The sequence below is a fragment of the Equus caballus genome, chromosome 15 (genome assembly GCF_041296265.1).
Source record: "Equus caballus isolate H_3958 breed thoroughbred chromosome 15, TB-T2T, whole genome shotgun sequence".
In the NCBI taxonomy this organism is placed as follows: domain Eukaryota; kingdom Metazoa; phylum Chordata; class Mammalia; order Perissodactyla; family Equidae; genus Equus; species Equus caballus.
The window spans coordinates 60,581,865-60,605,915 of NC_091698.1; the positions used below are offsets into that span (position 1 = coordinate 60,581,865).

General features: G+C 32.9%; 1 protein-coding gene across 14 annotated transcripts in view; it reads left to right on the plus strand.

The window, feature by feature from the left end:
* Positions 1-24,051, plus strand: part of CCDC88A (coiled-coil domain containing 88A) — a 123,169-nt gene that overhangs the window by 60,500 nt on the left and 38,618 nt on the right. For 12 of the 14 annotated variants that reach the window (XM_070235454.1, XM_070235455.1, XM_070235457.1 and 9 more), the window contains exons 9-17: positions 2,834-2,915; positions 5,061-5,219; positions 6,680-6,826; positions 7,427-7,571; positions 10,562-10,746; positions 14,024-14,161; positions 15,399-16,469; positions 18,178-18,305; positions 21,505-21,646. In XM_070235454.1, the coding sequence (XP_070091555.1) occupies positions 2,834-2,915; positions 5,061-5,219; positions 6,680-6,826; positions 7,427-7,571; positions 10,562-10,746; positions 14,024-14,161; positions 15,399-16,469; positions 18,178-18,305; positions 21,505-21,646 (2,197 nt within the window). The remainder of the gene's footprint in view (positions 1-2,833; positions 2,916-5,060; positions 5,220-6,679; positions 6,827-7,426; positions 7,572-10,561; positions 10,747-14,023; positions 14,162-15,398; positions 16,470-18,177; positions 18,306-21,504; positions 21,647-24,051) is intronic. The other 2 variants (XM_023619081.2, XM_070235459.1) reach the window with 1 other exon arrangement.

The following is a 24,051-nucleotide window of genomic DNA, read 5'->3' on the forward strand; positions in this document are numbered from 1 at the left end:
ATAAGGAGGTAATCAACTTTATGAAAAACAGTGTCAGTGGGGGGGTGTGGATGGAACCCTCACTGCTGTACACAGAATGATCAAGTAAGTGCAAAAAGGAATTATTTTATTAATGAGGCTGGAACTCCTGGATAACTCTTTTGGACAAATTATTCAAATTCATCACATACACCAAAGTGAATTTCAAATGGGTTAAAGAGCCAGATGGAAAATGAAATAATGCTGAAAGAACCAGAAAGAAAAATAGAGAATATGTATATGTTCTCGAGGTGGAGAAGAGCTTTGCACGAACGCAAAAGAAGTGTTTATAAAAGGTGATTGTGGGGGCCGGCCCCGTGGCTGAGTGGTAAGTTTGCGTGCTCTGCTTCGGTGGCTCAGGGTTTTGCTGGTTCGGATCCTGGGTGCAGACATGGCACTGCTCATCAGGCCATGCTGAGGTGGCATCCCACATGCCACAACTAGAAGGACCCACAGCTAAGAATATACAACTATGTACCGGGGGGCTTTGGGGAGAAAAAGGAAAAATAAAATCTTAAAAAAAAAGTTGATTGTTCTGTTTGTATAAAAAATGTTAAATATGTAATCATCTGGAAAAAATAAGTGAATAACATTTGACAATACTCCTCAGAAATTTAAACATAGAATTTTCTTGCTTTTTTTTTTTTTTAAAGATTTTATTTGTATTTTTTTCCCCAAAGCCCCCCGGTACATAGTTGTGTATTTTTAGTTTTGGGTCCTTCTAGTTGTGGCATGTGGGATGCAGCCTCAGTGTGGTCTGATGAGCAGTGCCATGTTCACGCCCAGGATTTGAAGCAGTGAAACCCTGGGCCGCCGAAGTGGAGCACGTGAACTTAACCACTTGGCCACAGGGCCAGCCCCTTAAACATAGAATTTTCTTATGACTCCACAAATTCACTCCTAGGTATATACCCCAAAAACTGAAAACAGGAATGCAAACAGATACTTGTATGCCAATGTTCATTGCAGCATTATTCCCAATGACCAAAAGGCTGAAACAACCCAAGAGTCCATGAACAGATGAGTGGATAAACAAAATGTGCTATAGGTATACAATGGAATATTATTCAGCCATAAGAAGGAATGACATTCTGATACCTGCTACAGCATGGATGAGCCCTGAAAACAATTTGCTAAGTGAGATAAACCAGATACAAAATGACAAATATTGTATAATTCCACTTAAATGAACTATCTTTAAAAGGCAAATTCAGAGAGACAAAGATCAGAAGTAGTGGCTGGGGATATGGGGGAATTGGAGAGTTATTGTTTAATGGGTACAGAGTTTCTGTTTGGGATGATGAAGACGTTTTGGGAATAGATAGCAGTGATAATTTAACAACATTGGAAATGTAATTAACGCTACTGAATTATACACTTAAAATGGCTAAAATAGCAATTTTATATATATGTTATCACAATAAAAAATAAAATTTATTTTTAGTTTTTAAAAAAGTGTTCAACAAATCCATAAAGAAATATTTGTAAGAAATATCTTGTAAATTACAAAAGGTAATAGCCTTTTATCAGAAGAAATTTTAATGGCACAAACATAGGAAAACAAAATTAGCCTTTTCTAAGTATTCAAATATATGTAAATTAGAACAATAACATTTTTCAGTGGTTAAATTGTTTCACATATGGGCACTTTTATCCTCTGTTGGTTGCATTATAAATCGGTAATGACCTTTCTGGAGGGCAGTTTGACAGTATATATCAAGTACCTTTAAGCCTGTAATGTACTTTTAGACATTACAGTCCTGAAATATACAGTGTTTTATGTATAATAAGGTATTTACCAAAACATTTTTATAGTGGAAAATGGAATCCACTTAAATAAATAAATTATGGTTCCTCTATCAACGGAATTTTTTCCATTAAAAATTATGGTTTTGGAAAAAATGTAAAGATAAGGGGAGATGTGAACAACAGATTGTTTTATACAATGAACATTTACCTTTTATTAAAGAACAGAGGTGGGGAGCCAGCCTGGTGGCTAAGTTCGTGCGCTCTGCTTCAGCAGTCTGGGGTTTGCAGGTTTGGATCCCGGGTGTGGATCTACATACCGCTCATCAAGCCATGCTGTGGTGGCGTCCCATATACAAAATGGAGGAAGACTGGCACAGATTTAGCTCAGGGACAATCTTCCTCAAGCAAAGAGAGGAAGATTGGCAACAGATGTTAACTCAGGGACAATCTTCCTCACCAGGAAAGAAAAAAAAGGACAGAAGGTGGAAAAGTAGAGATAGTGAGTGGAGATTTTACTTTGAGGAACTTGGCTCTGAAGAGGAGATAGAAAATGGGAGTTAAAAGTAAAGCAGTGTACAGAGGAAAAAAAGTAATAGTTGAAATGTGAGGATGTTTTTAGGCTACAGGGAAGAAATCAGTAGAGAAGTAAAGATTTTAGGTATCTGCGTGGCAGCATGTAATTTCCTTTAGGCTATTGTAAATGTTGAAAATAGTTTGGAGATACTTATAAGTGTCAAATCCAGATAGTATTGTCTTGCATAGAAACTCTTCCAGCTTATTTGTCTTTGGTTGTGCAGAGAGGGGGAGGGGAGAGTGGGAATGGGGGTGGGAGGAAAGATGAACTGTGAGGGCGTTAGTCATTGAAGTTAGCCTCTGGAAAACTTGCAGGAGTTTGACTGATGACAGCTAATCATATAAATTCCTGATAGCCATTTCTTTGTCTTTTTCCCCTGGGCCAGGGCTCAAATAGATATTTAGTAATGACAGTACATTTGTATTAATGCAGATGATCATAGTTTTTGAAAGTTGTAAGCTTATTCTTTAATAAATATTTTTTGTATTTAAGGGAGGAAAAGACTGAACAATTGTTGGACTGTAAACAAGAACTTGAACAAATGGAAATAGAACTAAAAAGGCTGCAGCAAGAGGTTTGTACCTGGAACTTTTAGTATATAGGACCACTAAGTAATTAGAAATTGATTTTTCTCCTTATAATTTATAACCTTTATCTTAATGCTTTATGAGGTTACTTTATGAGGCTTAAAGACATTTGATGACTTTTTCAGTGTTTCTCTCTTGCAAAATGCCAAAGCCAAAACTAGAAATCAAGGTCTTTGGACTTTTCTTCTGTATCAGTACTATTCAAACTTTGCTAAGATTCATTGGAGCCTTTGGGACTGGGGCAGTTCCAAGTTTCTCTTTTTATGTATTTGCCTTTTGTGGATTTGGAGGCTGTACTGTAAACTGTGCTACTTATGTCTGTCTTCTAGGTCTCTGCTCTCTGCTGGTGCTTTATGTTAACTTATATATGACAGAATGCTTTTAATTCTTCACTCTTTTCCTATTAAATAAGATAAAAACTTTTTAAAAATTATTTTTACTTTACTAAAGCTTTATGTTTTTTCATCTTGAACCAAGATTAAGAATTCACTTCTTTTAATCACTCTGTAATGTTTCATTTTCATTTGGAGGTAGTGCATGAGGTCTTCTTTAACCCATAAATTGTAAGGATTGGGGTAAGACTGAACAGTTGTTTCTTCCCCTTACCTGCCATTTTAAATTCAGGGAATATTCCACTTGCAGGATCATAAACTGGGAGCTTTCTAGATGAATGAGACTGGGAGTTGTAATCTTTGTTTTTAGCTATGGCTGTGGCTGCTATTCCTCTTCTTGGTAGCAGGATTTTTTCTATGTGTGCTCCCTCTAAAACAATGGTCTCAGTCTTTTCGGTCTCAAGATTTTTTTCCACTCTTATAAATTAATGCAGATTGTTTCATGTGGATTATATCTACTAGTATTTACTATATTAGAAGCTAAGACTAAGAATTTATTAATTCCTTTAAAAATAATAATCCATTCCATGTTAACATAAAAATTATATTTTAACTAAATAACCGTTATTTTCCAAAACAAAAAAGAAAATAGAAGCTTGGTACTCTTTTACATTTTTTAAAGTCTCTTTAATGCCTAGCTTAATTAAAGACTACTAGATTCTCATATTTATTTCTGCATTCAGGCTGTTAAGATACTGCATGCCATGCAGCCTCTGGAAAACCGCATTGCACCCTCATGAGAGAATGAGAGTGAAAAAGGAAATAATGTGTTAATATTATTATGAAAATAGTTTTGACTTCATGAATTCCCTGAAAGGGTTCCAGGGAACCACAGATGTCCTTAGATCACACTTTGATAACTGCTGTTCTAAAGGATTATGAGAAGGTTTTTAAAAGGGTGAATTTTAGGGCTGGCCCAGTGGCTGAATGGTTAAGTTCACATGCTTCGCTTCAGCGGCCCAGGGTTTTGCTGGTTCGGATCTTGGGGGCAGACATGGCATGGCTCATCAGGCCATGCTGAGGTGGCATCCCACATAGCACAACCAGAGGCACTCACACCTAGAATACACAACTATGTACTGGGGGGCTTTGGGGAGAAGAAGAAGAAAAACAAGACAGAGAAGATTGGCAACAGATGTTAGCTCAGGTGCCAATCTTTAAAGAAAAAAAGGTTGAATTTTAATATATGTCTTAAATGGCACTAATCATTTTACTTGGAAGCATTATAAAAATCAGCAGGCCGGCCTGGTGGTGTAGTGGTTAAGTTCACACCCTCTGCTTTGGCGGCCCGGGGTTTGCAGGTTTGGATCCTGGGTGTGGACCTAGCACCACTAGTCAGGCCACACTGTGGCAACATCCCTTATAAAATAGAAGATCGGCACAGATGTTGGCTCAGGAACAATCTTCCTCAGGGAAAAAGGGGAAGATTGGCAACAGATGTTAGCTTACATTTCCGATAGAGAACATTATATAAAAATTTATATATAAACATGTTTTTATAGTTGTATATAAACATATATGTTTAAAATACTTTTTATTCTTGGTAAAATAAAAAAGTCTTTTTATCTCCCCATTAAAAAAAACTTAATTGAGGTATGATTTACCTACCATAAAATTCATACTTTTAAAGTAAAAAAATCATTGATTTTGTTTAGTAAATTCATCAAATTGTACAACCAAGGATTATCAATTTGAGAATAGAAAATAATATTTAAAATATTAATATTTATTTGTATTTAGAACATGAATTTGCTTTCGGATGCTCGTTCTGCAAGAATGTACCGAGATGAATTAGACGCACTTCGAGAGAAGGCAGTCAGAGTTGATAAACTTGAAAGTGAAGTCAGCAGATATAAAGAGAGGCTACATGATATTGAATTTTATAAGGCAAGAGTTGAGGTATGTTGTGTAATTTGTCGTTCACAATTTTTTTCTTTAAAAGTGTTATGATTTTCAAAATGCATTTAAAGTACACTTAATAAATGTAAGGGAGGGACTCTTAAATGTTGGGCAAACTGTAAATACCTTCAGGTGTTTATTTTATGATAGATCAGCATATTCCTTAGACTTTCAAAAAGGGATTTTTGGTTATTAATTTTATTGAACTCTTTGGGGCTCTTCTTTCATTCCTTTATTTAGCATTATAGGTAGGGCAGACTTTTGAAGTCCTTGCCTCATAGTCAAAATAAAGTATTTATCTCTACTAATTTCAAATTTGTTTCTAGAAGTGAAAGCAAAATATATTTCTGATCACTACTCAACTCTGAATACTAGGTTAGGATTAACGAAGGTGCTTCTCTCCCTCTTTATAAGTATAAACAAATTTATATCTCTTTACATATGTATATAAACAAATTAGAGAAAACAATTTTTCCTACTTAATGGTTGCTGTTCAGTGTTACATTTAGTTGAGTTTGACAGCAAGAATTGGACAGTCCTTGCCGCTGCATTCTTTCTTGCTTTCTCAGTTAATTTCCTCATTGTCTGTAAACAGAGGAGATTTTGGTCAATTTCAGAATGCGGATAAGAAGGAAGGAGTAGTCAAAATCAAGAAGTGAAAACATTATAAGAGAAAGTAGTTAGAAAATGTTAGCCTGAAAGTTACCAGAAAATAGACTCGATAGACTGCAAAGATAAGGTATATATTAATTCTTTGCCAATTATTTAAATGAGCATATGCTTGGCACTGTTAAGGGATCCTTATAGATGCCACTGTTTTAATATACTTTCTCTTGACTTAAGTTTATAAACTGCAGGTATATCACTTAGCAAGATAGATTTGTAGACCTATATCATCAAAATATATGTAGGGGATTTAAGCATTTTCTCAAGATGCTTATGTAAAATATTTATTGATAGAGCCTTGGTTTATGATTTATATGAGTCTTGGTTCAAGTCTTGATATTTTACTCAAAAACTCCAAACCTTTCCCTTTCAAGTTATAGTTTAAATAGAGAAAAATTTTTAAATCTATTGGCAAATGAGTTAAGCCCAGATTCTTGGAGGTTTGTGTCTTGAATATCTGGAAGACTACTTATACTTAGTTCATTATCCTTGTGACTAAGGAATTCAAATATACCCAGACAATTTTATGCAGAATTATTGTAGTATTACTCATCCTAATATAAGTACAAGTATTTAGTTTACTTAATAGCTTAAATTCTAGGGGAAAAAGTGAAGCCAAGAAAACATCAACTGTATTGCTATTACTCAGTAGCTGTACTCTTGCATAGAATAGTTTATAAAGACAGTTAATGGCTTATTTTACAATAAAGAATTTTCATGCTTTTCATAGCTTAAAAAAACTAACAGATATTGACTTATTTGTGATAAATAAAGCCTATTTGAAATTTTTCTAGGAATTAAAAGAAGACAATCAAGTTTTATTAGAAACAAAAACTATGTTGGAAGACCAGTTAGAAGGAACTCGAGCTCGTTCTGATAAATTACATGAATTAGAAAAAGAGAATTTACAACTAAAGGCTAAACTGCATGATATGGAAATGGTGAGTATTTTAAGGTAGATCAGTTACATGGCCTCTAAGGAAAAATTCTAAGATTCATTTGATTTCCCTTTAATGACAAGGATGGCTAGTGTCCTTGAGGCTTTAACAGGGAAGAGATAGCTAAATAAATTAGACACTTCCAATTTTATACAAATACAAGAACAGTAGAATTTTCTGCTTTTGTTACAGAAGGTTATTATTTATTAATTTTGTCTTCTACTTTTCAGAAAACCCTAACAAGCCATTGTGTAAACATGCCTTGAAAATACAGAAATAAGACTATTTGTCTAAATTTAGCATTGGGTCAGAAATCTTTTGTTATATCACTAAAATAATATATTGACTCGGAAGATGAGTTTTCAATGTCCCCAAAAATCACTTTAAAAGAGTGTCAGACACCTGATCATTATAATTGACCAGTAGTAATAATTATAATAATTGATTATTGCCTTCAGACTGTGAAAATTTTAAGGAACTAACAGTTTGTCCTCATATTATTCAGTTTCCAATAAACAAAAGTTGTAAGTAATAAAATATTAGCTTGAAATTGTACTGTTTCTTAGCTTTCTTTTCTCTCCCTACTCCCTGCCAATAAAAAAGGAACGTGATATGGATAGAAAAAAGATTGAAGAATTAATGGAAGAAAATATGACTTTGGAAATGGCACAGAAACAAAGTATGGATGAATCATTACATCTTGGCTGGGAGCTAGAACAAATATCTAGAACTAGTGAACTTTCTGAAGGTATTCCCAGTGTTGTTTTATTTAAATAGATGAATGTATAAATGCAATTGTATTTTGTATGAAGTTGTACATTTTATTACAGTTCTTTATTTTCCCTAGCTGGAGATGTCTCAGAAGGCCAGCTGTCTCCCTAGATATAATTTCACAGAGTAATATGTTATTTTTCACACTTCTGGGTCTGGTCCTTATCTTTGCATGTCTTACAACTCAACTTTATGAGTGCAGTAACAGATTTCATCAGTTGTTTAGGCACTACTTCATATTAATATCACAAGAAGCTGGAATACTAGTTTATTAATTTATTTTGAGAAATAATAGCCATCTACTAAATAGAACAGAACAGTTATATTAGCTAGTCACCATGTTCTTTGCCTATAGGCAAACCTAAATAGGAAATCAAAACATAGTGGGAAGATTCTTAGGTGAATATGCAGCCAGAATAACGCAAATTAAGGATCTTTATGGCTACTTTCATCAATGTATGTAGTCTCTACTTTAGGATTATACCTACTAACCAGTCTAGCACAGTAATACCCTGGAGATAATGAAAGACCCCAGAAATGTTTTTAACTTTTGGGTTTTTTCCTAGGCTCCATATTGACTTGTCCTCTTTCTTAAAGCTGGGCCTATACATACCATACAGTTATTTGAGTTATAGCTTTGAGTATGCTAACACTGATATACTTTATTGAAATTACACTCAAGTCACATTTATTTGAATTAGATTGGTTCCATAATTCCTCAGTTACCCAGTATTAGAAGATTATTCCACCTGCTTTTCTTCCTTCAGCAGATATTTATTAAGCACATACCATGTGTGAAATATTATACGAGGCCCTAAGGACATAGTGGTGAGGTAGACATAAGGTCTGACAGAGCTTGTAGACTGCTGCTTACAGAATAATTACTTCTACAGATGACTCGTCATATTTATTACCATTGGGCTTTTCCTAATTTTACCTTGAGAATCTAATTTCAAATTCTGGGATCCCATGTAAATTCACTACATAGTAAATGATCATATTCAGCCAGTGAAATTGTTGAGATGTGTTACTGAGAATATTTGTGGAACTTTTTTTATTATATTCGTTGTGTATTGAGTTACAAAAGAAAGCAATTAAGACTTCAATGTTTTCTGCTACTAAAGTAGTTGAAATTAGTCAGGAGTTACTTCATCTGTTAGGTCTGAACAATAATAGTAAGTACCTTGTAGGGTTGTTGTCAGGATTGAATTTGTTAATACTTATGAACATGCCTGATAAAGAGTAAGCATTCGAATGATTATGATTATGGTTCTTATTACCTAGTAAATAGTAAGCATTTGAATGATTATGATTATGGTTCTTATTACCTGGTAAATAGTAAGCATTTGAATGATTATGATTATGGTTATTACCTGGTAAATAGTAAGCATTTGAGTGATTGTTATCATCATCATCATCATCATCATCATTTTATCACAGTTTTTTTGTGAGTGATCTTAGCTGGAGTCATGGACCTCAATATTTGTTTTAATGTGGCATAGTTTTTGGTTTTTTTAATTATACAAGGGACTTTCAAGAAAATTTGCAAAATGTGGAAAAAGATAAAGGAGAAAATTAAAGTCATTGATGATTTCTAAATCGCTTTTATATTTTAAAAAATTTGCTCCCAGAATTTTTCTACATGTGCATCGGTATTTTAGACATCATCATATCAATATGTATATACAATTCAGGTTCCTTTTTTCACCTAAGATTATAACATAGGCATTCTTCTATGTTGTTAAAAATGTGTTGTAAGCATCCTTTTTAATTCTTCATAGTTTGACCTGAAGCTTCTTTGAATCACAGTCATAGTATTGAAAGTATTATTAAGGTATATCATGTATTGTAGCCTGATCTTATTTATTTGAAAAGCATGACTACAAATCATGAATTAGAGTTTTACTAATGAAGACTTGGACAACTAATGAAATTTAAAAAGTCAGTGACTATCTAGTATACCAGCTTCTAATAAATGATGAACAATATACTGGACTAGAACAAAAGCTGGAAATAAGAATTGAGGCTTTCTTTCCTTAAAATCTGGGGGATATTTTAGCCTACTTAATTTTGAAAAGAATGTATAGTTGTGGGGATATATGTTGTGTGTCTGTATTTCTTTGCTTTTTATGATGGAGAATTTCAAACATACACAAGAGTAGACAGACCTAGAAATGCCTTCGCGTACTTCTATCCATTTCTGTTCCTGAAATTTAGGATTTCAAAACAAATTCTTGGCATCATATTTCATTTTTAAACCCAGTATTTTTATATCAAAATATTTAATGTCTGCTATAGGGTTATTAAAAGATAATTATTTTGGTTTACTGGAGAGCATCATTTACAGAAGCAAAAACTGAGATTTCTTATTTTAAAAAATGTAGTGCTGAAATCTACTTAGATGGTTTCCCTTGACAAAATGGAGTAGATGTCACTCTTTACACTTAAGTTTAGCAGGTATTCTTCATTTACAGAAAGACTTTTTCAAGGTGACTAGTGTATACTGTCTTGCCTTTCTCAGAATCAGATTAGGGCTTTTTTTTCCCCTCAAACTGTCTTCCTTTAAATTTTTGAAGGTGTGGCATAGGATATGCTTTATATTTCTTATTTGAGTCACACAATGACTTTATGAGATACACAGGGCAGTAACTATATTTTGTACGAGTAATCGAAGATTAGGTTAAAGTGGTTTGGATGTTGCTGAGTAGTTAATTTTTCATGGAACTAGAACTGGAACTCTAGTCTCTTCAGACTAAATTTTGTACTTTTTTTCACTAGAATGCTTATAGATGCATTACAAATTCAAGATTTTCCTTTTATCTGTTATTTTTTTCATTGTATCCATTTTGTATAACTTTAAAAATTTATAAAGTTAAGGACCAGGTGATGTAATGCATTGACACTCAATATTTTAAAAAGTAAAAAGTAAGCATAGATTTACCAATGACATATTTTTGAATATTATAGCACCACAAAAATCCTTGGGCCATGAGGTGAATGAGTTGACATCAAGTAGGTTATTGAAGTTGGAGATGGAAAACCAGAGTTTGACAAAAACCGTAGAAGAGCTTCGGAGTACTATGGATTCTGCAGAAGGCAACACTTCTAAAATCCTGAAAATTGAAAAAGAAAATCAAAGACTGAGTAAAAAGGTGAATAAAATTAATGTTTAATATAATGTTAAAAAATATATGTAAAAGTATAAACAAATAGCACCGTGGTAGAACATTTATTTTCCAGTTTTTAATATACCCTCAATATTATTTTAACTTATTATGGAAAGTTTCAAACAAACATACATTATTAACTTATAGTCAGTCTTATTTCTACCCCTTCTCTCCTCACAATCACTAGATGATTTTGAAGTAAATCCTATACATGGTATCATATCAGTAATAAATTTGTCAATGTATATCTCTAAAAAGTAAGGAATTTTTTTAAAAACAAGAACAGTGACATTATTACACTTAATACATTAATAATTTTTGGTCAACATTTCAATTTCACCAATTCTGTTATGATTTGGTTTTTTTTTTTACATTTTGTTTGAATCTGAATCCAAATAAGATCAGTACATTCAATCAATTGATGTGTCCCTCAAGTCTTTTTTAGTCTGTAGGTCTACTCTTTTTTTCCTAGCACTTTGTGTTGAAGAAACCAGGTTGTTTGTCTAATAGCGTTCCCCACAATCTAGATTTTGCTGACTACATCCTTTTTTGTCACTTAGCAAGTTCTTTTGTCCCCTTATTTCCTGTTTTACCTGTAGGCTTAATCAGGTTCAAATAGAGTTTTTAGTAAGAATATTCATAAGGAATATATATATTTCAATCAGAAGGCACATGTCTGGTTGTCTTTTTGTGATGTTAGTTGTCATGGAAAAATCATTTGCTTAAATCCCTTAATCACAGGTTGCAAAATCTTGATATTATATCATCCCTTCTTAATTTGGTGGCTGGAGTATTTCTATAGAGAAAAACCTTCTTTTAAAAACTGTTGGTTTAAAAAAAAACTACCATCAGTTACTCTGAGCAACAGCCTTCATAGAAAAAGCAGGATGATTGATTGTCTCTTTATTTACCAGTTTCCTACTAATGAATTGGTTTTCTCATATCCTCCTGAGATAATTAATGAGTGAGTTTGTTGTTTATTTTAGTGTCATTATGAACTCATGGATTTAAAAATATTTGAAGTGTTTCAGTCCACTGCGTTTATCTTCCTTACTGTCCTAGCTCTTTAAGCTGCTTCCTAAATCCTTATGAGACAACCTTTAAACTCCTTGAGAGCGTCCTCGCTTTCTACCATGACAAACTTGTCTACGCTCCTCATGAACATTTCTGCTTCAGGCCTGGAAACAGACATTTCTCCAGAAAGCTCTTGTTCCTTTTAGTAGGAAATGGTATTTAAAGACCACAGTTTAGGCATTATGAAACCTGAATTTTAAGTAGTCTTTGGTTGAACAGAAATATTCCAATTGTGCGACAGTGAGACCAAGTAACTTAACTTTGCATATCTTTGCATACACGTACAACACACACAGACACACATTTTACATAAATAGAATTGTATCACAAAGATGTACATGATGTTTTTTTCATGAACACCTCCATCACATCTACTCCCCCAAATGTGCTATCTCTTTTGTTTCCAGTTTTTAGTCACTGTGAACAATACTGTAAGAAATATTCTTACTCATATGTCCTTATCAATTAGGTTTTATTTCTATATGTAGTCAACCATGTCTAGTTTTTCTTTTGATAGATTCTGGGTTTCTAGACTCGGTTATGAAAATCTCCCTCTCCTTTAGACCAGTTGTTTTGAATTATAGTGTGCATCAGAATCACTTGCTGGGCTTCTTAAAACATAGATTGCTGAGCCTCATGCCTGGAGTTTCTGATTGGGTAGGTCTGGGGTGGAGGCTAAGAATTCTCATTTCTAAGAAGTTATTAGTTGATGCTTATCCTGCTGTTTTGGAGCTGTGCTTTGAGAACCACTGTCTTAGGTAATGCAGATAGACTTGATTTTCTTGTAAGCTTTTTACTCTTATAAAACAGTTTTTGTATTGTCTTTGATCCATTAACCAAATAATCTTAATAAGCATTTAACAATCAATATATTGTTAAAGTAGGAGTGGCCATTTAGAACTTGGTACAGTTTTATTTTGATTGTCATTGTAATTGGATCTGTAAGTTATCATTTGATTTTGAAATTAGCTTTGAAGTCTAATTAGTAAATTCTTAGTAATTCTAGCAATTTTTGGTAAATTCATTGTATGAAAGATTTCCTTTGTAAATTGAATGAGTCACTTGAATTCCATTGATGTAAAACAACAAATGAGTTTAATGAAATAACTATTATCCACATATTTCAATCTGTAATGGAAGAACCAGATTACTTAGTTAATAGCTAAAAGCTTCTTGGACATGTAAATTAACGTTGAGTTGAGTTACTGGATAAGGTTTGTGACTTGATGCTTTTGAGATATGGCTGGAAGATTGTTTCCAGGTGCAGTTATCTTCCATTGATGTTAAAATAGGAAAATTCAACTTGCTTTATGTAAAACTATTAGAATTCTTAGAATTCTTCACTTATTGATATAAGGATTTAAGTAATATTTAAACTTGAAGTGGAATATTATATATAGCTAAATCTTTATTTTTTTATTACCTGGTTTGAATGTTACATAATAAGGGAAAAATCAATGGTGTGGCATGTTTTGAACTTGAATTTGCTTTTTCATTCTTAATAACCAAAGCAATGGTTTGGCATATTTTGAACTTGAATTTGCTTTTTCATACTTATTAACCACATATTTTATTATATCTTTAAAATATGTAATTGAAAGTAAATTTAAATGTAGAATATAAATATTTGCTGGAGTTTTGTTCGGCCCTTTTTACTCTAGTATTCTCCTTTTTTCTTCCTTTTTCCTTTTTATTTTAAGCCAAGTCCCTTCTTGGTTCCTTGTTAAACTTATACCACCATTTCTCAGCTTTTCCTTCATGCTTTTTGTATTCCCTTCTTCTTTGTTGTTCACTGTATTCCTTAACTATAATTAAAATTTTACTTTACAAATCCACTCAAGCCAAGAGTCTTTCAGTAAGATTTGAACAATCTTCACATAGCACATAATTATCACATTTTCTGTTGGGTTTGTCTTTGTGTTTAGAAGTAGAAATTTGCTCTCTAAGATGCAGAGGATAAGAAAGACAGTCATGTTTGCATATTTTGTACAGCTGCTAAAAGTAGCATGGAATATTACTAGAATTTCTCTACTGAAATCTGAAATTTCACCATTTGGGTATTAAAACTGAGATTACCCTTTATTCATCAATCTTCCAGCAATATCCTTTATTATCTTTTGTTTTGATGGTGTTTCCACTGTTGTAAAATATTTAATGATATATTGTTTTATGATTTAATTTTCTCCAGGTTGAAATTCTTGAAAATGAGATTATTCAAGAAAAGCAAAGTCTTCAGAATTGTCAGAATTTAAGCAAGGATCTAATGAAGGAGAAAGCTCAGCTTGAAAAAACAATTGAAACACTTAGAGAAAACTCAGAGAGACAGGTTCATAAATTTCCTATTAAACAATGTATTTTAAAATTTATTAACAACCTTATTTTAAAGTTTATGCAAGCAAAATGTTCATATAACACTAAAGGGAAATATTTTAGAATTTTTTAGATTTTAAAGTAACTATAGTTTTACCTTATTTTCTATCCCATGTATTTTAGGAAAGATGAAGGGAGAGCTTAGAATATTTTAAATTGTTAGTATGGTTAATAATTATCTAGTATAAAATTTTGTAGTAGCTGTGCTGTCAAGTGTCTGTGGAATAGGGCTCATTCCATAGAGCTAACCTGTGGAAATTCTAAAGTCCCTGAGTGAAGCTGGGGAGAAATTGTTGGGGAGAAATGCAGCTGTACTCTGACCCTGCTAAAGAGGGAGATGTGATGGCAGCAACGATCTTGGATACTTTCAAATTTATTTTCAGGTGTTTTTTGATATTCTCCTTTTTTGCTTGAGATAAATGAGACCTAGATAGATTGAGTGACTTGCTATTTTAAAATCTCTATTAATGTTTTAGAAGTAAAACAGTTTTTTATATTATCTAGGTATAGTCCTCAGGCCACCTGTAGAAATACAGATTTCTATAGAAGTACAGAACAAAAATTCTAGAGCTAAGCATGAATCTGTACTTTTACAAGGTTCTCAGGGGATTATTTAACACACTAAATTTCGAGTGTGTTATATTAGGCCATATTATAAATCTGAAGGATTCGCTTTCAAACGTACCAGGGGATGTTGTTATTTTGATGTTTCCAAATTAGAATTATTTTGGGAAATTAATACATACACACCCATATATATATTTACACACATCTAATACAGCAAATATTAACTGAAGAACCACTGTGTATAGGCATTGAAAAATTTATTTAATGAAAGTAACAGCTTATATCCTCAAGGAGATGTGTGTGTGTGTCACCTATATTCATATTTGTACTTGACACATGTAACTATAAATAATCTGAAGATCATTTCAGTTAATATTAAATACACCTCTCTAAACCATTCCTTTATGTTATGAACTCCCTAAAGACATGAACTTTAATGACCTGGCAGTACATGTATGCAGTGGCCTCTCAGTAAATATTTGTCAAAATTAAAAGTAACATAGACATGTTAGCACCCTTTTATGTTCTATTTTCTCAGTTTTTGGAAGGGAAAAACTACGTAATTTAAAATATTTAGTTTTTGCTCAAGTAAGTTTTTAATTTTCTCCTTTCTTTTTAAAAATTAGATTAAAATACTGGAACAAGAAAATGAACATCTGAATCAAACTGTGTCTTCCTTAAGGCAGCGCTCCCAAATAAGTGCTGAAGCAAGGGTGAAAGACATTGAAAAAGAAAATAAAATTCTCCATGAATCTATCAAAGAAACAAGTAGCAAGCTAAGCAAGATTGAATTTGAAAAAAGACAAATTAGAAAAGAATTGGAACATTATAAAGAAAAAGGAGAACGAGCAGAAGAACTTGAAAATGAGTTGCATCATCTTGAAAAAGAAAATGAATTGTTACAGAAAAAGATAACCAATTTAAAAATTACTTGTGAAAAAATTGAGTCCTTAGAACAAGAAAATTCAGAGCTAGAAAGAGAAAATAGGAAATTAAAAAAAACATTGGATAGCTTTAAAAATCTTACTTTTCAGTTAGAATCCCTCGAAAAAGAGAATTCCCAACTTGATGAGGAAAACTTAGAACTGCGAAGGAATGTGGAATCTTTGAAGTGTGCAAGCATGAAAATGGCTCAGCTGCAACTAGAAAATAAAGAACTGGAAAGTGAAAAAGAGCAACTTAAGAAGGGTTTAGAGCTCATGAAAGCATCTTTCAAGAAAACAGAGCGCTTAGAAGTTAGCTACCAGGGTTTAGATACAGAAAATCAAAGGCTACAGAAAGCTCTAGAAAACAGCAATAAAAAAATTCAGCAGTTAGAGAGTGAACTACAAGACTTAGAGATGGAAAATCAAACATTGCAAAAAAACCTAGAAGAGTTAAAAATATCCAGCAAAAGACTAGAACAGCTAGAAAAAGAAAATAAATCATTAGAGCAAGAGACTTCTCAACTAGAAAAGGATAAAAAACAACTGGAAAAGGAAAATAAGAGACTCCGACAACAAGCAGAAATAAAAGATACCACATTAGAAGAAAATAATGTGAAAATTGGAAATTTAGAAAAAGAAAACAAAACCCTATTCAAAGAGATTGGTATTTATAAAGAATCCTGCATTCGTCTGAAAGAATTAGAGAAAGAAAATAAGGAGCTTGTGAAAAGAGCAACTATTGATATAAAAACTTTGGTTACATTACGTGAGGTAAATATAATTACCTGAATTCAAGGCAAATGTTTTTTACATTTTTAACTCAAGGCTTCTTTAAATTTCACTGGAACCCATCAGTAATTTGCATTATCTGTTTATGGTTCAAAGTAGAAACTTGAAATTAGAACTAGAAGTAGTTTCCAAATTTCCTACTTTTTGTTAAACTAAGAAGTACCTGTAAGTTGTGTTTTTTAAGAAATTGTAGTAGTAAGGTTTCCATGTAGTATCTGACTTACTACATTAGAATTTTATACTTTTGTTTCAAAATAATATTAAAATACTTGATTAAGACTCTTACTGAATGCTAAGTATAACAGGAAGCATGGTAGCTTCTATTTATTGAATGCTAACTATGTGCCAAGTACTGGACTAAGGACTTCATAAGTTGCATTTATGTATATTTATATAATTTTTATGACCAATCCTTTATAGATATTATCTGCATTAGATTAGAAATCTGCGCTTCAGAGACATCAAATAACTTACTTAGGATCACACAGCTAATAAATGGCAGAGTTGGATTGCTAGATTCAAATTCAAATCTTTCAGACTCCAAAGCCCCATGAATTCTGACCTCTAAGCCAGAGCATGTAAATCAGGTTGAACTTAAAGTTCAAGACTGAACAATTGGTAGTTGCTTGGATCTATGTTTTGAGAAGAATTCTGAGATTTATAGGAATGGATTGGCAATAGGTCCTGTGAAAACATGGTTGGTGCAAATCAGAAGATAGCGTGCTTGGCTCTTTTTTGCTGTCCCTGTGCTATACTATGTGCCATAACCCTTTAAGTTCAATTAGAAAATATCTTAGTTCCCATTCTGGCAGAAAGTGACATTGGGAAGTCTGCATTTCTATTAAAGAGGCATTGAGAGGGAACATTATTAGGCTTTCATTTTTTTTCTTTCTGTTGTTCTTCAGTCTTACAGACATAAACAACAACTTGTGCCTGATCTTCTAAGAATTACACCTAGTTCTTTAGATCAATATCTTAAGCCTTGAGCCAGCCCTGATGGTCTAGTGGTTAAAGTTCAGCACGCTCTGCTTCAGGGGCCCAGGTTCAGTTCCTGGGCACAGAACCAAGCCACTTGTCTGTCAGTAGCCATGCTGTGGTGGTGGCTCACATGGAAGAACCAGAACTTACAACTATACATAGCTATGTAATGGGGATTTACAGGGGAAAAGGAAAAAAACAGAGGAAGATTGGCAACAGATGTTATCTTAGGGTGACTCTTCCCCTGCAAAAAAACCAATTCCTTCTCTCTCTCTTAAGCCTCTTCCACTGGGAGAGGGGTATTTGTGGAGAGAAGGGTGTCAAATCCAGCATGTATTCATAGGAAGAAATATGCACTGAAGTTCTAGCTCATTATTAAAAAGTTAGTGGATATGTGTTTTTTTTGCCCTCCACGGTTCTCAAATGTAAGGTTTGTATTCACAAGTAAAGGGTTTATTCTTTTAGTTTTTAACACTAAAATGTTAAGAAGTATTAGCAAAAAAAAAGAAGGAAAACAATTCTGTTTGAAGTAGATTATAGTTTTGTTGCTTAACTACTTTTTAATGATGAAGGAAAAGTTCAACAACATTCCTGTCTTGCTGGGTTCAAATTATACATATTTCTGAATGGTGATAGTTAGAATCTTGGCTGAATTTCTTAGATGTTTATGTTCTTGATACTTATGTGAGTTTTGTATACCTTTTAAAATAAGGATTTGGTGAGTGAAAAACTGAAGACTCAACAAATGAATAATGATCTTGAAAAATTAACTCATGAGCTTGAGAAGATAGGGCTAAATAAAGAGCGACTGTTACATGATGAGCAAAGTTCTGATGACAGGTGAGCATTACGTCTGTTTGGCAGACAGTTGAAATAATATTTTTTTTCCCTCAAACATTGATTCTTTCCTTTCCCCTTTGCATTGATTCTTACCAGCTACAAGAATACATTTATGTATTTCACCCTGTTTCTGGTTCCTTTCTTCCCTTAAGAGAAAATTCTGTAAGGAAAAAAAGTATAAATCAGATAAAGACAACCTAATATTGATAGAAGAAAAAAATGCTAAAATGTTATTATATAAAAACAGTTATGTAATAGGAAAACAGGATGCCACTCAGGTAGCAGAAGATCAGAGGCTATAATTGGCCTGTGAAAGTAGAATGAGATATTAACAAACAAACCCCTCTCTCATGAAATGTACAGTCAATTTAAGCAAGTTATTTCTTATTTGAATCATGCTTAAATGTCTCAATTCTTTCATTGATTTTGTGTGCCAAAATGTGGACTTAAAGAGAAATGGAGGAAAAGTATGAAGCAAAGAAAAATATACCAAGAAGAAATTAAGGAATAAAAATAATGTGGAAAACTAAGGCTTGACAAACAAAATAAAAAATTAAGTTAGATACCCTTCAATTTTGAGAATGATCAATACAAGTTTAAAGAAAATTTATATTCTCCCATGGTAATTACAGTCTATCTCGAACAGTTAATCTAATTTTTAAGTAGTCTATTAGTGAGCATCTAGTTGGCCACATGATTCTAGCTAGAATAGAAGCGAATGTTGTTATGAATATTGTTTTATGTAGACTAGATTTTAATTCATTGGAATTTTTGTAATTATATAATTGGTATTTTATCATCTACTCATTGCTGTTCTAATAAGTATTTATAGTCTGTATTAAATGTATATAGGAGAAATTAATGCTGATTATATGGGATTTGTTTATGTAATTTTGAGAATATTCGAAGTTAATAGAATAGATTGATACTTTTAAAGGTTAGTTCTGTAATAACAAATAGAAGTAATTTGAGGCATTTATTCTAGCAATCAATTCAAGCAACCATAATTGAATTAATTATACAGATATTACATGAGAAAATGTTTTTTATTTGAGTTAAACGTATAGTTAAGGGCCAATTTTGTTGACTGTCTTTTAATATAGATACTGAATATGCATCACTTCTTAATTCAAACAGATTTATTACCTGCCATGTGTAAGACATTTAAAAAGTAGAGCAGAAAAAAAAAATTAGAGTAAAGCATGTAGCTGCCCTAACTGACCCTGTCACAAGTTTATGAACCCAGCTCCACATGGGCCCTTCATACTGCTTGGCGCCTCTTCCCAAACCTGAATTCATATAATTAGTCAGTGTTAACTGAGCTTTTATTATCTGCTAATTGAGTTCTTGTTATCTGCTAATCATCAAGCATCAAAGAAATGATAATGCTTCAGCTAAACCTTGAAGAATGACAGAAATTTGCTAGGTGGAAATGATGGGGAAGGGCATTCCATGCAAATAAAGCACAAAGATGTGTTGTGCAAGTTAGAGTGACATGAAAGATGAATTAGAAAAGAGGCAAATTTGGAGGCACAGAGACCAGTTAGGAAGCTGTTGTAATAGTCTAGGCAAGATGTGATGCATTTATTAATCCATGCATATTTATTTATATAGTGAAAGCATTAAACATGGAGATAAGGGTATATACTGAACTAACACTTTTAGGAAATGGAATTGAGAGCAGTTTATAACTATGATCGAATCTGGGGGATCAGGAAAAGAAGTGTCTTAAGCCACTAAACCAGCTTCTTTCTCACCCAGTAAGTTAGCCTAATGTCACAAAGAAAATAAAAGGTTGTAGACATAAATTCCTTTTACATTCCATCCCCTCCATCTTGGAATTTATGTATATTTGCATCTGTCTTTACCCCTAATCTCAGATGGTGTCCCTAATTCCTTTGTTAGTCTAACCTTTTCATCTTTCCAATTGATGTCATTCTCTCTGACCTCCTTTGAAGATACAGTTAAGGTATTTATTCTTGCCATCAAGGAATGTATAGTCTACTTGTGGAATTGAATGTATAAATATATTAAATTGCAACCAACTAAATTTAGTGGTAGAGTTGTAAACAGAGTGCTGTGTCATCACTGTTGGCTCTTTTAACGGTTCTTTTCAAACGTCTTCTCTTTCAGTATAGTTTTCTAGGGTTATATTCTCAGACCTCTTATTCATTCATTCTGAGCACTCCCATCCATCCTCTCACCTGATATCCATATTATTCTCTGCTTACTAGACATCTTTATCTGGACAGTCCAGAAGCACCTCAGGCATCACAAAGTCAACGTATCCAAAGTCAGACTCATTAAATGCTTTAAAAACGTTTGTTGACTCAAGCCAATACCAAAATGAGTAAGATTTGTTCTCTGTTCTCAATTAGCTTAAAATCTGGTTGAGAAGAAAATACATACATAGAAATTAATTACAGTAAAAGGCAGAATGTGATAAAATTTCTCAAATATATACTGTAGGTTTTTATTTTGTTTAGTCACTGTTCTCAGATGTAAAAAATAGATTAATCATAATCTCTAGTTTATGATTCACTCTCAAACTGTGTTCATGCACCATCCTTTTTGTAAAGAAAAAATCTTAAGAATAAATATAATTAAACATGACTCCCAATTAAAAAGACAACTAAAATACTGACATTCACATCTATCTGCCTTTTCCTACTCTGTCACCAGTGTTCTGTGTCTTTAGTATATCATTCTCTTTTTAAAATATTCTGCAAGTACTTTATACCCTGAAGACAAAGTCTTAGTGAAGACAGTCTGAGTTTTAGGAGTTAACTATTCGTATGTCCTTGTATAAATACTTTTACACATTACTATCAGAGACAAATTCTTGATAATATAATAAATCCATTCACCACTTCTTTCTATAGATTCTATTTTTATAAAACTAAAAGGAATATTTTGAGACTTAAATCTTTCAGATTCCTTTTTTGAGCATTAGTATTTGCTTTTGAAAACCTAGACTGTATTCTGGAGCTCTGGTTACGCAGTGATTGGTTTCTTTATGACCAGGGATAGTTTAAAAGGCGGACTGGGGCAGTAAGAGGAGGATAATTTAATTTGCCTCTTTAAAAAAGATTATTTTAGGCCACCTATTTATGGCATCAGTATCTGTGTTCATAAATTATCTTTAAAAGTAATTTTCTGACCTCCAATGATGAATTGTATTATTTTTACACTTGGATAGTAGGTACAAACTTTTGGAATCAAAGTTAGAATCCACTCTAAAGAAGTCACTTGAAATAAAAGAAGAAAAAATTGCTGCTTTAGAAGCTCGATTAGAAGAATCCACAAATTTTAACCAGCAGTTGCGCCAAGAGCTTAAAACAGTAAGTGGTTTCCTTGGAAAGAATTTTAATTGTCAGATATTTGGACAGAAAAATGTAAAGTAGAAAATAAAAATGTAACATCATTTTATTAATAGTTTATTTCTTCCTTTTTCTTAAATTTGAGAGTATTCTTAAATTTTTGTCATATACTTCTGACACACTGTATTTTGTCTATACACTATAATTTATTCAATCCTGTTTCATGTGTGTATGTCTGTCCTCCATGCAGTTAGGGACATATCAAAATTGTGGGTGTAGCATAGGGAAAAGGCAGGCTTATTTCAATGGGAAAAGCTCTCAATGCGATACTGACACTTTGACAGTCTTTTCTATTGAGAATCCAGGTAAAAGTTTGATAGGCAAGACCTGGTTATGAGGATGCCAAGTAGAGGGAAATCATATGTGTGGTGTAAGAAAGCACCTGATTTCATAAATCTGAAGTCTTTTCTGTATCTGTTTTCTTGTCATATTTGGAATTATCTAGTGAAGTAAACAAGGCAGGGACAACTGTCTGTTTTCCCTACATGAATAAATTTAAAGGGGCTTGCCCATCCCATAGGGTTAGTATATGGTAGATTGGTAGAATTATGTTCTGGTTTATTCTCCCTTTTGTCATCTCTGCAGTGCTGCCAGGAATGGTTTTACAGTCAACTAAACATTCAGGCAGACGAGATTACTATAGGCCACATTTAGAACCATTTGATTCAGAACACTATAGGAAATACAAGTAGATAGCAGGGCACTGTCAGTTGTCCATCTTTACATACTTGTCTAAGAGTCATCTTCCCACCAGATGACAGTTGAAGTGCAAGAAATGAGATTCACATTGGGTGTGTGCAGGAGCTGCCCTGACTTTGAGATTTCATGTTCCACAGCAGTCATCATCTCTTACAACAACTCCAAAAGCATAGATTTAGGATCTCCACAATGGATATACGAGTTTTAAGAGTTGCTGTACTCAGAGAACTTCAAAGATACGGCTTTCTGTTAGATATTTATAGTTCTCCCAGTCCAAGAACAGTTTCAATCAGGGGTCATTTTTCCCTCAAGCAATCTTGCCTGGTAATGTAGATCATTCCAATTTTATTAGGTTTACAGAGAAACAGTTACCCAAAGATGAATTTCTCATGCAGAAAGGGAAAAAGATTTTGTTCTCCTATTGCCCTTACCATCATTGCTGGTATTTGTCTTAGACATTACTGTGGAACATATATTGTTACAGAAGAAATTCTAGAACTTTGCTTAGTTAACATATAAAGGATTATCTAAAAAATAAAATAAAACTTGGCGCCATATTTCATTAATCTGCTTTATTTCCTGAATATTTTACCCTATTCAGCAGTATCACTAGGTTGCAAATAAAGTCAGCTTCATGAACCTACTCAGCCAGGAAATAAGTGGGTTTGGGAATATGTTGGTATATGTGTATTTCAAGTATAAAACGTAAAGATTTAAAATTCCATCATTGTCTTCCAATTCCAGACATTTTGGCATAAATATTGAAAAATAAATAAATAGAAAGCTTCCTGTTATAAATAACATGTGTTCAACTGGACTTATACTGTCCTAATTTTGAGTACTATACACGAAGAGGTATATCACTTGAAGATAGACTATGAAAATTAAATATGAATAGTATAAGGCCTAAAATAACCACTAAGGTAGCATGGCAAAGAAGTATAATTAATATGCCATTATCATAAAAAATCCAAAAGACAGGAAAAGGAAAAAGGGGAAACAAAGTACAGATTGGACAAATAGAAAACAAATAGCAAGATAGCAGTTTTAAACCAAACCATATCAATAATTGCATTAAATATAAAAGTGTAAACACCCCAGTTAAAAGTTAGAGATGAATAGAGTAGATGAACAGGCCACACCCACATCCATGCTGCCTCTAAGAAACCTTGATGGAAACTGATGTCCTTTTCTGTGTGAACATAAATTAGAGATTTTGATTAATGATACACAAGGTAAAGGAAGCATTTTTGAAACTTAGTTGTTAGAACAATAGGCTAAGAATGAGAAGCTCTGAGATTTACTCTCAGCTCCCCTTGTTAGTAATGGCATATGTCTTATAACCTTTCTAAGTCTAGAAGTAAGACCCTGTGGGAAATTAATGTAAAATAGGAGACTAGAAATGATGTCACTCATCTATATTATTAGGGTACTAAAAGTAAAAAAAAAAAAAAAAAAAAACCCTGGAAAATCCAAATCCCAAAACACCTGTTAGATCACTTGCCAAGCTTTAAATTACATTCTATCTTGGCATCTTTTTTCTTTAGTCTCACGTCATTATTTTCTAACTCAAAAGTAGCTAAATTTATTGTTGAGTTATAAGCTTTCTTAAAGTTTGCATTAGACATTGAATTATTTTAAACATTTATGTCCTTAATAGAAAGTTT